Source organism: Rutilus rutilus, assembly GCF_951802725.1.
Source record: "Rutilus rutilus genome assembly, chromosome: 9".
Classification (NCBI taxonomy): Eukaryota; Metazoa; Chordata; class Actinopteri; order Cypriniformes; family Leuciscidae; genus Rutilus; species Rutilus rutilus.
Window position 1 is genome coordinate 15,976,716 of NC_140223.1, and position 17,451 is coordinate 15,994,166.

Genomic DNA, 17,451 nt, shown 5'->3' on the forward strand with positions numbered 1-17,451 from the left:
GGCAGCCATTTTTGCTGTGGCACCCTGTGAGCGATTGGGGGTTAGGAGCCTTGCTCAAGGGATCCTCAGTCGTTTCTTGCCGGTATTGAGAGTCAAATCCGCAACCTTCGGGTTACTAGTCTGACTCTCAAACCATTAGGCCACGACTGTAAAAACGTATTCGCCCTTAAGATCTACTAACCATGTAAACCATCATTACTATTCAGGCACACTGAAAATCATTTTTATGATCAATAAGTTATGACAACATGTTTTTACATTGCTTTAACTCATCAAAATAAGTTTAAACTTTTATTAAGTTATACAAGATTCAAATCATTTTTTAAGTCAGTTTAATGTAATTTAAGTTAAAATGACTTAAATATCCAAGTTGATTGTACTTAAACATTTAAGGCAGCAACTTTCCTTACAGAGCATAGTTCAGCAGTATTTATGTATATCAGTTACCTTTTATCACTATGAAGAGCAAAGTTTCAGGAAGTGGTTGAGGACTATTGTAAGCTTTCTTTCAGTGCAACATTTCACATAAACACATAGGTCCTATTATGCAGAGAACAGTGGGATATCAAATATAATGTCTTTGTTTATGTGTGGCAGAAAGTGAAAAGGTCTGTGTTCAATACAGTCTTGGCATGCACAAAATGACTGATAGAGTAATACCAACAGTAAAACAGGAGGTAAGAAATCCCCATGGTGTCCGCCATACTGAGAACAGTGCAGTAATATTACATAAGTTAATATGATACACACACAATGTCTCACGAAGAAGAAAATAGCTTGCAGTGAATGACCAACCTGCATTTTAACACTTTAGGTGTCAGTGAAAATCACTGAAAACCCATTATATATTTTCAGATTGGCCACTACAGTGCCTCAAAGGTTGATGGATTTACCCACAATGCTAAGTGAAGAGTCTGAAAGTAGATTTATGGAGTGCAGCGATGGAGGGTAATTTACAACACTACAGCACACAAGGGAAAATACATGAGCCAAGAATCACACCTGCCGAGGAGGGAATCTATCCATCGATCTACGCTGTGGCCGTCATGCGTTTCAGACGTGCTGCCAGCATCTACCGAATGATGCCCAATTACAATATTCATAAAAACATCAGACATCAAGCCCACAAACCGCCCAGTCACTGATGATTCTGTTCTGAAGGGGGCACTGAGTTTGAAAAAGCAATGGGGTAAAATCCAAAGTTAAACACGGACAGTGTTTCCCCTGCTGTTTATAGATGGCCTCTCTCTGCCAGTCATTATGGATACTTTTAACACAGATATTTTTGGAAGTCAAGGAGATGTAATGAATAACGATTTCAGCCCCCTGTGGCACTGCCCCTCGCCGCAGGTATGAATGTGTGATCATGGTGCTTTCAATGAGGCCTTTTTACCTATTTTTAAACCGAGGTGTAGTTGGCCTACAAATACATTTATTTTAAGTATTTTTGGAAAGTTCTACTTTATACATTTTTATTCACTTGACTTTTACTTTTACAAATTTTTTTCTTAACTTCAATTTTACCTCATTGTATTTTAAAGAGAAAATTGAGTCTTTTACGCCAATACATTTATCCAGACCTTTTCCTTACATTTGTGTTTGGAAAGTGCAAGAAATGAACAGTAGTAAAGCTTCAGTGAATCAGTGAACCATTTGTTCAGTTCGGTTACTTTGAATCACTTTTTTGAGATCTCCCTTCAGTGGCAGCTTATATTTATACTAGTATATATTTCTTTATTTTTGTCCGTTTGTGTGATGCCAAAGATCAATTGATACATTTTTGAATCCTTAAAACTGGTTTGCAAAGAGGTCTAAAGATTACTTTTGCAAATCATGAATCTGAATCTCGAGAGGCACACCAAACAATGCATAAGGTTCCATTCATGCAGTTTAGAGAATTTGTATCCCTCTCGAATATTACCTAGTGCGTAATATACACTCTCAGAAAAAAAGGTACAAAAGCTGTCACTGGGACAGTACCCTTCAAAAGGGTTCTAATATGTACCATTTAGGTACTAATATGTACACGTTTGGTACCAATATGTACCTTTGAGGGACTTAAATGCACTCAAAGGTGTACCTTTTGAAAAGGTACTGCCACAGTGACAGCTTTTGTACCTTTTTTTCTGAGAGTGTAGCTGTTTGTGAATGTAAAAGGTCTGCAAAGTATTAAATATCAAAGTGCATGACAAATAAAGTTATTGTCTCCTGAAAGAAAGAATTGATTCGGAACTGCTGAAACGAATCGTCAGCAATTCCTGTCTCACTTCCGTAACGTATCTATGTAGGTTTGTAACAAATTAGCATAATGTCAGCCTATGGTCTTCATTGGCTGCCAGCGAACAATGTCTACTTTGTCCTGCCCTCAAACACTGTAGTTGTAGCTAAGAATCTGCCATGAGTGTTTCATTTCCCAGACACACTGTAAGCGGTAGACCAATCACAACAGACTGGGCCGTCTGACCAATCAGAGCAGAGCAGGCTCTCAGAGAGGAGGGGTTTAGAGAGACTGAATCCTTTATCGAGTCCTTAAAGGGATAGTTCACTTTGAAATTAAATTTTGGTATGTTTTAGCTTACCTCAAGGGCATCCAAGATGTAGGTGTCTTTTTTTTCCGCAGTAGTTTCAATTTTGATATTTTTAGGTCAAACCGTTCTTGTCTGTCAGTCATATAATGCAGGTCTATGGTCACTGTCTCAAAGAGCATGCACAGAGTCCAAATTAAAACAATTCCCCGTTGTCCAAATTAAACAATTCCCCATCGTAAGTACACATTGATGGCCTAAGGCACGAAACGAGCGGTTTGTGTGAGAAAACGAACAGTATTTATATCGTTTTTACCTCTTATACACAGCCACGTCCAAGTGATCTGATCTGACGTGTACGCAGACTGGTGCATAGATATATACACTAGATGTCGCCTTGTCTACGGCAGTTCATTGGAACGAATGTCTTCAAGGCGACATCTAGTGTATATATCTATGCACCAGTCTAGATATATACACGTCACACACCAGGATGCGCGCGCGCCCTCAGATCACTTGGACGTGGCTGTGTATAAGAGGTAAAAACGATGTAAATACTGTTCGTTTTCTCACACAAACCGCTCGTTTCGTGTCTTAGGCCATCAATGTGTACTTACGATGGGGAATTGTTTAATTTGGACGACGGGGAATTGTTTTAATTTGGACTCTGTGCATGCTCTTTGAGACAGTGACCATAGACCTGCATTATATGACTGACAGACAAGAACGGTTTGACCTAAAAATATCAAAATTGAAACTACTGCGGAAAAAAAGACACCTACATCTTGGATGCCCTTGAGGTAAGCTAAAACATACCAAAATTTAATTTCAAAGTGAACTATCCCTTTAATTTACAGTGAGAAAAGAGATGATGTGCAATGTATATAATGGGAAAATTAAAGCTTTTTGTTTTGTTTTTACCTTGGATGCATATAACCCTATTGTAGGAGACCTCCAAAAGAAAATTGGGAACCTTTAAAATAGCATATATTTTGAAAAATGCTAATCTTTTAAAGAAGCACAACCGTAAAAAAAAATGTAATGAATCGTGAACTGACAAGACTTATATTTATATTTACTTAATGTTCCATTATCATAGTGAATTCCTCTATTTCAAAACCACTATATATATGCAGCAACTTGGGTAACAGAAAAATATTGCACAAAAAGTATAAAGCATACCAATGACAAATTGTTTAATTTCTGTTGAAATAAGACACATTTTCCAGAACAGCCTGCTCTGAAGAGCAAAACCACTAAATAACCTCCCCTTGTCATAGATGACATCCCCAGCAAAGCATGACTAAGAGCCATTTTGTAATCAAATTCATGAGGCCATTTGCAAGAAGACAGGCCTCACTGGCGCATGACAAAGAGTGGAGAGAGGCGCGTGAATCTGGAAAGCACAGCAGGAAAGTGTCTGTTCCCCATGCACAGCCCGTCTCCCCAACATTAATCAGAGAGATTGATTCCCCACCGTTCCTCTTAAACAGCCATAACTGCACTGTGAGAAGCCAAGCTCATTAAAGAAAGTGCAAGTGTAACCATGCCAAAATCACCTGACAAGTAATAAATTAATAACATAGCAGTGAAGGTCATTTTTTAAAATAAAGATTATTTGTTTATTTGTTCATCTTATATTTTTTATTTTAGTTAAAATACTTAAATATACAGTATATATTTAAATAAATTATAATATATTGTTACAATATATTAATTATATATAACATAATTAAAAAAACATAGCAGTGAAGGCCATTTTTTTAAATAAAGATTATTTGTTTATTTGTTCATCTTATATTTTTATTTTAGTTAAAATACTTAAATATACAGTATATATATATTTAAATAAATGATAATATATTATTTACAATATATTAATTATATATAACGTAATTAAAAAACAGCAGTGAAGGTCACTTTTTTAAATAAAGATTATTTGTTATTTGTTCATCTTATATTTTTATTTTAGTTAAAATACTTAAATATACAGTATATATATTTAAATAAATGATAATATATTATTTACAATATATTAATTATATATAACGTAATTAAAAAACAGCAGTGAAGGTCATTTTTTTAAATAAAGATTATTTGTTATTTGTTCATCTTATATTTTTATTTTAGTTAAAATACTTAAATATACAGTATATATATTTAAATAAATGATGATATATTATTTACAATATATTAATTATATATAACGTAATTAAAAAAACAGCAGTGAAGGCCCTTTTTTAAAATAAAGATTATTTGTTTATTTGTTCATCTTATATTTTTTATTTTAGTTAAAATACTTAAATATACAGTATATATATTTAAATAAATGATAATATATTATTTACAATATATTAATTATATATAATGTAATAAAAAAAACAGCAGTGAAGGTCATTTTTTTAAATAAAGATTATTTGTTATTTGTTCATCTTATATTTTTATTTTAGTTAAAATACTTAAATATACAGTATATATATTTAAATAAATTATAATATATTATTTACAATATATTAATTATATATAACAATAAAAAAAACATAGCAGTGAAGGTCATTTTTTTAAATAATGATTATTTGTTTATTTGTTCATCTTATATTTTTATTTTAGTTAAAATACTTAAATATACAGTATATATATTTAAATAAATTATAATATATTATTTACAATATATTAATTATATATAATGTAATAAAAAAAAACAGCAGTGAAGGTCATTTTTTTAAATAAAGATTATTTGTTATTTGTTCATCTTATATTTTTATTTTAGTTAAAATACTTAAATATACAGTATATATATTTAAATAAATTATAATATATTATTTACAATATATTAATTATATATAACAATAAAAAAACATAGCAGTGAAGGTCATTTTTTTAAATAATGATTATTTGTTTATTTGTTCATCTTATATTTTTATTTTAGTTAAAATACTTAAATATACAGTATATATATTTAAATAAATTATAATATATTATTTACAATATATTAATTATATATAACAACAAAAAAACAGCAGTGAAGGTCATTTTTTTAAATAATGATTATTTGTTTATTTGTTCATCTTATATTTTTATTTTAGTTAAAATACTTAAATATACAGTATATATTTAAATAAATTATAATATATTATTTACAATATATTAATTATATATAACAATTAAAAAACATAGCAGTGAAGGCCATTAAAAAAAAAAAAAGATTATTTGTTTATTTGGTCATCTTATATTTTTATTTTAGTTAAAATACTTAAATATACAGTATATATATTTAAATAAATTATAATATATTATTTACAATATATTAATTATATATAACAATTAAAAAACATAACAGTGAAGGTCATTTTTTAAATAATGATTATTTGTTTATTTGTTCATCTTATATGTTTATTTTAGTTAAAATACTTAAATATACAGTATACATTTAAATAAATTATAATATATTATTTACAATATATTAATTATATATAACGTAATTAAAAAAACATAGCAGTGAAGGTCATTTTTTTTAAATAAAGATTATTTGTTGTTCATCTTATATTTTTATTTGAGTTAAAATACTTAAATATACAGTATATATTTAAATAAATTATAATATATTATTTACAATATATTCATTATATATAAAGTAATTCAAAAAAAACTTTATATAATATAATTAAGTACTAATATTGTTATTATAATTGTATAATTTATTATAAATCTCTGAGACCCCAAATATAAATAATGTAACATTTTAGAGAGTTTAAGTACAATTTAGTTTACAATTTAGTTATTTATCCTTCAATGTTAAGTGTGTTTTATGAGCTAGGCAAGACCCTCGGGGTCTCTCAGACATCACACAGAACATGAGAGTCAATAAAAAGTACCAAACTTTCTAAATAAGTTTAAAAATGCCATATCTCTTCATTTTTTAACACATGAAATCAATACAAAAACAGATGACCTTACTGTATAGCACAAATCCAGTAGTGCATCACAAATATGGTGGGAAGAGTTCAAATTTCTTCTAAAAGAAACAATAGTGACTCAGAGACCCAATTCTTCATCTTGACTTGTTATATCACAGCGATGAAAAGGGCCGCATAGAGTTATTCACACCAGTTGTTATCCAAACCACATATAACAGTGCAGTACAGATCTGCCTCATGCACTTTCAATAAAAATAAAAGTGCTGGATCTGTGTCAAACCCATTGCATAAATTATTGCATTATTGTTTAGATCTCAATAAAGCTGTCAGAACAGAGAATGGTGAGTCACGGGTCCCAAATCGTTCCAACTCAAAACACAGGCATGTGAACAGGAGACAGAAGACGTCAAGACAAAAATGCCAAAAAGAACGCTCAACGGTTGCCATGGCAATAAGTTTTATTGCGTCTGGAAAGCAACCCAGTTTTTCATTCTAACCTTACACCAATTCCACACATACCAGAAATCATGTGGCTCACATCCATAAACGATACAGCTTATGTGTGCCAAAGATAAATATAAATAAGATAAATCACAATGATCACAACACCAAGTGTTTAATCTCATGTGAAGGCTGTGAAAATGCATTGTAACAAATCATTCCGCATGTAAAATGTAGATGACACACAAAAAAGACTTTCAAGTTTCAAGACATGGACCAACCTCTTAGATGGAGGCCATTTCTTGAGCAGATGGTTTTACATTTAGTTCAGAGGAGGTTATGTATGAACATGGTGACAACAGGGTACTTAAAGCAGAATAATAAGGAGCAATCGCCTTATCTTTCCGTCAACTATTCCAGCAGGGTTGCCAGTATACGTTCAGGACAAATAAAAGCATGTGTGGATAGTCAGACTGAGCAAACAGTGTGTTGAGAATGAGGAAGGGCTGCATAGAAACAGGATTAGCAGCACTCTTGGGTCACATTGACCAGGAATAGAAGTGTAACACTATACACACACACTCATGCCTCGGCCAACATGGAAGAGAAAACCTCTCGGCAAGATTTGGACCGGTTTATTGTGGGTTATGCGTCCTGCGTATTCACATATTATGATAATATTATATTCATGTTAGTGTAGTTATAGTTATCTTATTCCTATCATCCATCTATTTTCTGTTTTGATAATTTAATTTTTTTAAAAAGAAGTCCCATATGCTCTCCAAGACTGCATGTATTTGATAAAAAACCAGCAATATTGTATATTATTGCAATTGTTCAATTTTCATATATTTTTAAAATGTAATTTATTTCTGTGATGTTAAAGCTGAATTTTACTCCATTATTCAGTCACATGATCCTTCAGAAATCTTTAAATTCTTAAACTAAAGTTCAAAAGAACAGCATTTTTACATATACATCTTTTGTAACATTATCAATTTCTTTACTAGCACTATCAATTGAATGCTTCCTTCCTGAATAAAAGTATTGTTAATACAACAACATAATGCAATGCTACATTGTAAAGGCAACGTATCTAATAAAGAGCTTATATCTGAGATTTGTCTGCAGCAAAGCTGCTTTTAAATATCTATTTTGAATTATTCACAACTCAAACCAATTTATCAGGTCTTTATACACTTACTTTTAAATCCAAACGGTCAACTTCCCGTCCCATCTGTAGGTAACATGCTAGCTGTCCCTTTAAATGGGAAAGCACATGGTTTTATACTACAACTGTAGCACGCAGAGACTGACTTTCTTGGTCGTGGTAAATCCTTTGTTCATGGAGTATTCATCAATTATTCCCCATGCTTTATAAGATTTCTTTATCGTTAACTTGAAACAGTGCAAACAGCTGTCCGGTGCACGCAGTCGTAGTGAGGAGGCTTCCACTATAAACCATACATCTCCACAGAAATATAATCCTGTCCAACGAATGGCAACCCAGAGGTGGTGTATTGTATCCGAGCACTTTTGAAGTCACTGAACCCCTGCACGCTTTCGCACTGATGGGTGGTAAAGTTGAACAGCTGTCTCCGTCACTGGTGCAACAAATTTCCCTCTCAGATTAGGGATGGGAAGGAGGAGGTGTAATTGCTCACCCCTGAGTCAGAGCCTCCAATCTCTGCATGTCAGGGGGTGGGGGGGGCAAGAGGGGGGTTTCTGGTCACTTACTGCATTTAACATTCTTTCCACAGGTTCCTGCTCTTTTATGACTTTACACATAGAAGATCATAAAAACATGGGCTGCACTAAATGAGACTTTTACTATGATCATTAAACGAAATATTTCAGAGCAAACGTATTGAACAATAGTGAAACACTAGAAGCTCACACAATGAAGATTACCCTAAACACACCCCTCCCCCCAACCTGTCTAGTCAAATTGTTCCCTCAGACAAAAGACTCAGAGGAGGAGCATACTTTCTTTCGGTTTGGGTGCATTGTTTCCCTTTCATAGATTTTACACTTCAGAATCATGCTTGAATTTTGGCGTGACTGATGCGGATCACCAGGTAATGACTGAAATTCTTGGCCACATTTGATTTGAACGAAGTCCTGAAGGATTTAACTATTGTAAATGAACAAAAGCTACCTTGAGACAGGCGCACAGGTTTGGTGACCGGTAGTCCGTCCATGCTGCACTGGTTTCCACAGGGGTGCAGAGTGATGACTCCAGCCCTGTTCTCGATAAAGCAATGCTGAGCTGAGATCCCTGGGCCCTGGATGCTGATGTCCATGGCTCCGTGACCCAGAGTGGTCTTGCCTAAAACAAACAACCCCCACAGGATGTTGATTTCAAAGATTATTTGCTCTCAGACAACATGTACTAGTGAAAATTTCAGGTTGAAAGTACAACTCAGGTGAAGTTTGGAAAGCGGTCAATGAAAACCCAGGCACTATTTTACTTTTATGCACACTAATGTTGATGGGTTTTTTTTTGTAAAGAAGTATCTTATGCTCACCAAGGCTGCCTTTATTGATCAAATATACAGTAAAATAACAGTAATATTGCAATTGTTTTGTATTTTAATAATTTCAAAATGTAATTTATTCCTGAGATGGCAAAGCTGAATTTTCAGCAGACATCACTCCAGTCTTCTGCATCACATTCTAATATGCTGAATTTGTGCTCAAGAAACATTTATTATTATCAATGTTGAAAACGGTTGTGCTGCTTAAAATGTTTATGAAAACCGTGATACATTTTTTCACGATTCTTCGATGAATAAAAAGTTCAAAAGAACAGCATCTATTTGAAATAGAAATCGTTTGTAACATTATAAATGTTTTTTTTTACTGTCACTTTTGATCATTTTATTGCATCCTTGCTGAATAAAAGGATTTTTTATATCTTTTATTAACTGACCCCATTGAACGGTATGTGTATAGATTTTATTGCCTTAACACTCATCAGATGTTCAATGAAAATGCAGCATAGCAATATGTATAATGTAATAATAATAATCTAACAAAATATCTAGCAATATTTATTGTGTCAGAATGATTTATTTACATTTTTACAGAAATAGACTATGGCATCTTGTCTATTACAAACAATCTTAATAGAGATTTTAAAAATTATAACTTAATTATTGTATGAAATTGTCAGTGAAGAGCTTGATATAAGTATAAGACGCATGTGAATTATGTACAAAATTATAATAAATGTATTCACTGATAGATGTTGTAAGTGGACATTCAATAAACTAGCAAGAGTGTGAATAATGTTTTAAGAGATGTAACGTGCAAATAGTTGAAGAAACAACCATAAATAACAATTATATAATATTTCAAACATAAACAGTATGTGTAATTTATCATCTTCCAGCAGAGTGTGATGCCTATAATGTTAAATTAAACTGAAGCGAAATCACTGATGTTGGCCTGCTCTTTGTCAGAGAGAAGAACCACATTCCTCAACCCGCTTCCCATCTGCCCCCGTCCACCCTCATCTGTTATCAGGCACGAGATAAAAGCCTGTGACCTGAGAGGACCTCAGAATCACACAAGCTAGTGTATCAGTTTATAATATTAATACAGTGCACAGTGACTAATATAAATTAAATAAGCATTCAAAGCCTCTTCTCCTGTGCCCTTTTCATAGCCTAAAAAGAGTACTCCATGTGTCTCTGAGGAATTCAGGCAGATGGACACTGATAAAGGAGACACTGGTGTGAATGGCTTGTCAGTATCAGAGAAAGTAAGTAGGTGGAGATGATGGCGGGAGGTTAGCGAAGGAGGGGGTTTCTCTAATTAAGAGAGGGTGTTTTTAAAGACCCCATGCTGCTTAAGGCTCCGGGTTGGGTTATTAGCTTTTCAATCACAACACAGAGGTGGATGCAGGGGATTTGACCATCTGTGTAATAGGCCTATATGTATTATACTAAAGGTTTGTATTTCTTCCCACAAAATTGCATTATTGGATCATATTTTGAGAACTTTCTACTTTTCCCCCAAACTTTCTAAGTTTGTAAAGACTGAGAATCTTGGAGAAAAGATCGCAAACATTTTGAAAAAGTCAGTCCACTGAAGTACTGTATGATAATATAATAATATCATTAATATGAATGGTAACACTTTAGTTTAAGGTCCAATTCTCATTAACTAGTTGCTTATTAGCATGCATATCACTAGGATATTGGCTGTTTATTAGTATAAAGCACACATACTAATGCCTTATTCTGCAGGACCATATTCTACATCCCTTAATCCTACCCAATTCCTAAATTTAACAACTATCTTACTAACTATTAATAATTAAGCAGTAATTAGGAGTTTATTGAGGCAAAAGCCGGAGTTAATAGTTAGTTAACAGTGAGAATCGGACCCTAAACTAAAGAGTGAACATATAAATATATACCTATACCAATTTAATAATAACCTTACCTTCAGACAGGGGCAAGAGGGTGATGGCTGTACTGAGACGGCCACTTCCTAGACTGACCAAATGGGGGCGCTCTGCTTGGAACTTCAGTGCTTTCCCGGTCTCGAACAAATCCAGTGGAGTGCTCTAAAAAGTATCGTAAATGAAAAATGTTATCGTTGTCTCATCCTCATGTGTTTCTAAATCCATACGACTTTGACTGCATCCGAAATAGCTTTCTGACAGTCTAGGTAGGTACTCCTTATTTTTAACCCTTTCACGCATAGTGGTCACTACAGTGGACAGCTATTAAAAATGCATTTTCTTGAATTTGCACGGGTTTTTATGGCAAAGTTGCACATCAGCCTCTTCATTGGACCCTTGTGCATCATTCTATAAATTGCAACCAAGTGGCAAGCCTTTGTATTTCGATTTTTTCCCCCTCCAAACCAAGATGGCCAAGGGTCAGTCAGACATGCCAAGTTGCTCCGGAATATCCACCCATTCCTTCTATTCTAGGAGACTCTTGTAGGTAAAAAAAATATTGCAGCATCAAGCAATATCTAATGAGTCATATCACAGTAAAATTTTCCAAGTTTTGATTTTAGATTGAGAGAAAACTCTGATTAATCACATGTCCACTGTAGTGGACGTCATGCATCAACTGCTATATTTCAGCTACAATTCATAATTATAATGTGAATATTGTTTTTGAAATTTAAAACTTAAAAACTTAATCTGCAGTGACTTTTTTTACTGTAAATAAATGTATTTGTATTATTAGAAAGTAATTTTCATTGACATCGAAAAAAGTCATGTGATTACATAATGTATGACACTTGTAATGCATTACTTTATTTGTTAGATCAAAAAGTAATCTGATTTCGTAATGCACGTTATTGTAATGCGTTTTTTTACTCATAACATCAAAACGTAATCTGATTACGTAATGCATGTTACTTGTAATGCGTTTTTTTACTCATAACATCAAAAAGTAATCTGATTACATAATGCATGTTACTTGTAATGCGTTTTTTTACTCATAACATCAAAAAGTAATCTGATTACATAATGCATGTTACTTGTAATGCGTTTCTTTACTCATAACATCAAAAAGTAATCTGATTATGTAATATGCGTTATTGTAATGCGTTTCTTTACTCATAACATCACAAAGTAATCTGATTACGTAATGCATGTTACTTGTAATGCGTTTCTTTACTCGTTATATCAAAAAGTAATCTGATTAGGTAATGCACATTACTTGTAGTTAATTACTTGTTAGATCAAAAAGTAATCTGATTAGGTAATGCATGTTACTTGTAACACATTACTTTACTTGTAACATCAAAAAAGTAATCTGAATGGGTTATGCATGTTACTTGTAATGCATTACATCCAACACTGATCATTTCAGATGAGATTGAAAAAAACGTATCGCTAGGTTTTCTCAGAGGAGGGCTATGATAGAAATGTGCATGTCCATCTTGAACATAATCAGAATGATCAGCTAATAAGGGTAAATATCCATACTCTGGTGCACTGGAGGGAGCATCTGAGTGGTTTCCACAGTTGTACCTTGACACGCTGTAGAAAATTCTGATGGAATCACGTCCTCATGTTCTGATATCAAAGATACGCGAAGTGCAACTTGTATGAAGTTGTATGAAGCCTTTGCAATATTTTGCATTTATATTTTTTGTATATATTTTATAGTTTTCACATGATTTGATATAATTGTATTGATTAGTTTGTTAAATTCACATACTTTATCTTTTTGATTATTGTCTTATTTAATACAGTATATCTTCAGTTTAAACCATAAACGCATGCTGTCCACTCAAGTGGACATCTGAAGATCTCTTTGAAAAATTTGTAAAAAAATTAAATAAAAATCAATTCTTGTTTTTCATGCCCTAAGAGCAATAAAAACACATAGGAAAAAAATCCTGACTGAGGATATCATAATTCATGCATGAAAGGGTTAATGTGAGAGCGGGTGCGGCCATTTGTTACTTGAATGAGCAAGGCTTCCGGTGACATCCGTTATTATAGCTGCACAAAAACAGTCCGTTATGCTGCCTGATATTGCAAACTGATATTTTGTTATCATATTATTTTAATTTATCATTATAATAATACACACACTGATTTGTGCAAACAGTCTACTTTATTTACCTATAGATATTTACCAAATTAATTTGAAATCTCACACATTCACAGATAATAGCTTACTTTCGCATTGCAAAATAAGGTGGATAGGCTACCCACCATTCACAATTCCTCTCCCGTGGCCTCATGGGATAGTAAAAAGTCTAACATATGCGCACTTCGGAATCTTAGTGGAAGTAGTAGGTCATCCATGAACTTTTCACCTACAGTTTTTTAGATACTATCTATTCTGATTTACTCTTTTTGCTTGCTGAAAAAATAAATAAATAAATAAATAAATATATATATATATATATAAAACAATGTAAAATACATGCATTAAAATAAGTTAAGCAACAAAAAATCAAGATATTTCTATTTGAATTCAGGTTTTCCTTTTAAATGTCTTGAAAAACCTGGATATATTAGGAAGCCCAATTTTAAAAGTGCGATATTTAGACCTGGACAAGTCATGTACATTAATAAAATGGTAAAACTCTATTTGCATTAGTGTAATTTTTTTTTTTTTTTACTAAAACTGCTAAAAACTAAACTATTGGGTATTGGGTTGAAATTATGATTAAAAAAAATATATACGTATATATATATTTTTAAAATCCTTATCCGTAATCCTTTTTCAGTAAATCATAAACAGCAGGAAAAGTCATGAGGCCTTTAAATGTTGTGGTCACCAATGGAGTCAGAATTGCTGCTTTTAATGTTCGTGTCTGATCTGAGAGGTAAAGCCATTTTTTTACACTGCTGATAAAAAACATTATAAATACAGTCAGTGATGATTTGATATTTCACAACAATAAGAAGTTCCGAAGTAATAATTCAAGCTGAGCTCTAGGCAGGCGGTTAGGTGCTCATACTTCAACCCTTTAGTGAGAGAAGAACCTTCAGTTACATCTTGAGAGTAGACCTCCGTGGAAACTTAAAGGCTCAGCAAGGGGGAGGTTGTCATGGCAACAGGGTGAACTGGTAATGACTGGGAATGGAAGACTGTACCCTGTAATTGTGCTATCATGCAATGACATCATTTTTCAACTGGAAATTAGCTGAATCCATCAACTTGTTTTGATGGTAAATTCTGTTCAATGCACAATCATGATGATATGTAAATATGCACAGGATTTCATTTTGCACAGACTTATGCAATATAGGCTAGGCATATTATTTTTAACCGTACGCCAGCCTTCCAGATAATTGCTGTGCACCCACCTTCCCAAATATCTGCTAAAGACATATCATCACCTCAGGGCTGCGGTATATGCTTGAGTTTAGGATAAACCCGGATGCTTAAACAAGATTAGCAGGAGGTAATTAGTGTAATCGGTTAAGGCAGAGTTTGCAGGATGTGAGTGAGAGATGATCATTGTGTTTCATAAGTAAGACCATCAACACATCTGCCATGGATTATCTATCACGAGGAGTAAGCAGCCATGTTGAAGCAGAAGGTGAAGATGGCAATGATGCCCCCAAGGGTCTGTTTCACACTTTGACTGTCACATCGTATTATGAACACTCAGTTCTTTCTGCCAGACAAAAGCTCCCTCTGTGCTGAACAAAGGTGTCGCTATTAGAACTGGATTTACCTTCTTACTGTCATACAAACTGTAAAATTCATTAATTAGGACTGCATAAAACGTAGCTTTCTACCTTTTTGAGCTGAAGTTTTGCTTATACCAAAAAAATAGAAATAGAAAATTTATATAACCGTATATAATATTTTTTGTTCTATTCTTTATGTATAAATAAACAAGTACAAAAATAGCATTACAATAGGGACTGTCCATAGGCGTAATGGTTTTTATACAGTACAAATGCATATTCTATGCCCTTACACTAACCCTACCATCACAGAAAACTTTCTGCATCTTTTTAATTAAACAACACTTTTTACACGTGTGTGTGTGTGATGTGAGGGAGAGATTAGGTGCATTTTTTATGCATTTTTTATTATCAATATTAATATTTATAAATAAATACAAAATTTGTGTAGCTTTACAAAATGTCCTTACTGTCACTTTTGATCAGTTCATTGCTGAATAAAAGTATTAGCATATTTTCTTTAATAAATTTACTATACATATTAATGATAATTAAGATATAATGCAATTATATTACTTATCAAATAAGAGTATGAATGAATTAGTTGTCACACATATTAAGTAAAGTTCGATCTCACCTGGAGCAGCTGATGAGACTGATGTCCACTGCTAAGATTTTGGTTCAAACTATCCATGACCAGTGTGTCACTTACTCGCTCGGGGACATGAGAATCCTGCAAGAGACAAAAACAGTGTTGATGCGACCTTACAAATCGTATCAAATGAATCAGTTTACAATCCTCACCAGTATATCTCTCGGTTTTGTTAGTAACTTCTTATTCTTACAGCAACTAGGACATTCTACTAACTTTGTTTGTGTTACATGAAAGAAGATCATAGGTTTCGGCTGACTCGAGGGCGAGTAAATGATTACAGAATTTTAATTTTGTGGGTGAGCGTTCCCTTTTTGGATCCACTTTACATTCTTTCACATATATTCTCATTAATTGGTGTCTTGTCTATAGTACATAACAACTATGCTATGCCAGGCAAGTATCCACAGTAAACACACAATAGTGCAAAGTGGGAGACATGCAGCCTCCGGCATTCCCCGTCTGCATCCTCAGCTGACTCACTGCCCTGACGAATAGAGCCTGCACTCATACAAATGGCATTTACAAACAGATAACGCTGATTTACCCCGTCGGCCCAACTCGCACTGACTCTCATCGGCCGTAAGCTGCCTTTTCCTCTGAGACCTGACACATACACGCACACGGACCTTCCTGCCCTGACATTCCAGTGCTCTTACTCACTGTGCTGTCTTTGACTTCAACCAGAGCAGAACGTATCCCTCCAATGGCTAAATTTATACATTTACCTGTTGGCTAGTCACATGCAGAACTGCGTTATGTATTGTAACTTTTGCAGCCTCGGATCTAGAAACAGGCTTGTGGTGAAATGAATTCAGTGAAACCCAAAACTGCATAATCTGAGGTAATTACTGTAATTAGTCTGTGAGATTCGATGATAGCACCTTTGTTATGAGATACAAAAACACTTTTTTGAAGGCTGGAGAATTTAAATTGCTCGGCACTGAATCAAATTTCACACATATCTAACCTTTTAATACTTGAAACCACTTCACCTGAACAAAAAGGCCTGGATCTACAACCTAAATGACCTTCTCATGAAATTCTGATGAGGTTTTAAATATTTAACAACCGAGCATGTATCCACCAAGAATTTAAAAAATGAAAAAAGAAATATCCTGTTTAAAAGGTGAAATACAAAATAAATTCTACAAATTTACCTTCTTCCAGGTGTCCAACAAGCACAACGCATCCATTTTTGAGCATTGAGATCAAGCTTTTACAGCATCAAAGTCCTCAGAAAATGTAACTGCTATTTTCTGTCTCTCTAGTCTCTCAACATCTTCATTTAGAGGATACCTGCTCCTATTCAAAACAGCACGGACCTGCCTATACATGCTGCTTTGAGCTAAATCCCACATTCCTGCCTGTTGGCTACAGGCCTGATAACAGATGTTAGCCTACTGCGTTGGTCAATAAAAGGATGGAGCTCCATAAAAGAAAAAAGAAAGACGGCAAATTACAATGAAAGATGAACAAGAGAGGAAGCCTAACAAGTTGAAGCAAACACAAGTGAGTAATAATTGATGTATATCATGTGGGAAATATACAAAGACTATGAGGCAGACAGACAGAAGATCCGACAGACTGAGATTGGGTTTGATCACACTCCAAAACTCTGGGATTGCCACATGCCTCTTAGCTCATCAAAGCCAATTTGCACAATATAAAAAGGCATTGAGTCACATTTCCCTTCTAGTGTCTTTATACAGAGTTTGAATCTGTTCCAATTTGCAAACGCTCACATATTACCAGACAAAAACAATGTGAAGGACAGCACAT

The 17,451-nt window shown here is 33.6% G+C and overlaps 1 protein-coding gene across 4 annotated transcripts in view; it reads right to left on the minus strand.

The window, feature by feature from the left end:
- Positions 1-16,952, minus strand: part of phldb1b (pleckstrin homology-like domain, family B, member 1b) — a 63,885-nt gene extending 46,933 nt beyond the window's left edge. For 3 of the 4 annotated variants that reach the window (XM_084419485.1, XM_084419484.1, XM_084419483.1), the window contains exons 1-4: positions 16,830-16,952; positions 15,655-15,750; positions 11,336-11,459; positions 9,042-9,212 (exon numbers count right to left, since the gene is read on the minus strand). In XM_084419485.1, the coding sequence (XP_084275611.1) occupies positions 9,042-9,212; positions 11,336-11,459; positions 15,655-15,750; positions 16,830-16,865 (427 nt within the window). In that variant the 5' untranslated portion in view covers positions 16,866-16,952. Of the gene's footprint in view, positions 1-8,087; positions 8,511-9,041; positions 9,213-11,335; positions 11,460-15,654; positions 15,751-16,829 lie in introns of those variants that run through there. The other variant, XM_084419486.1, reaches the window with a different exon arrangement.
- Positions 16,953-17,451: the final 499 nt, after the last annotated feature.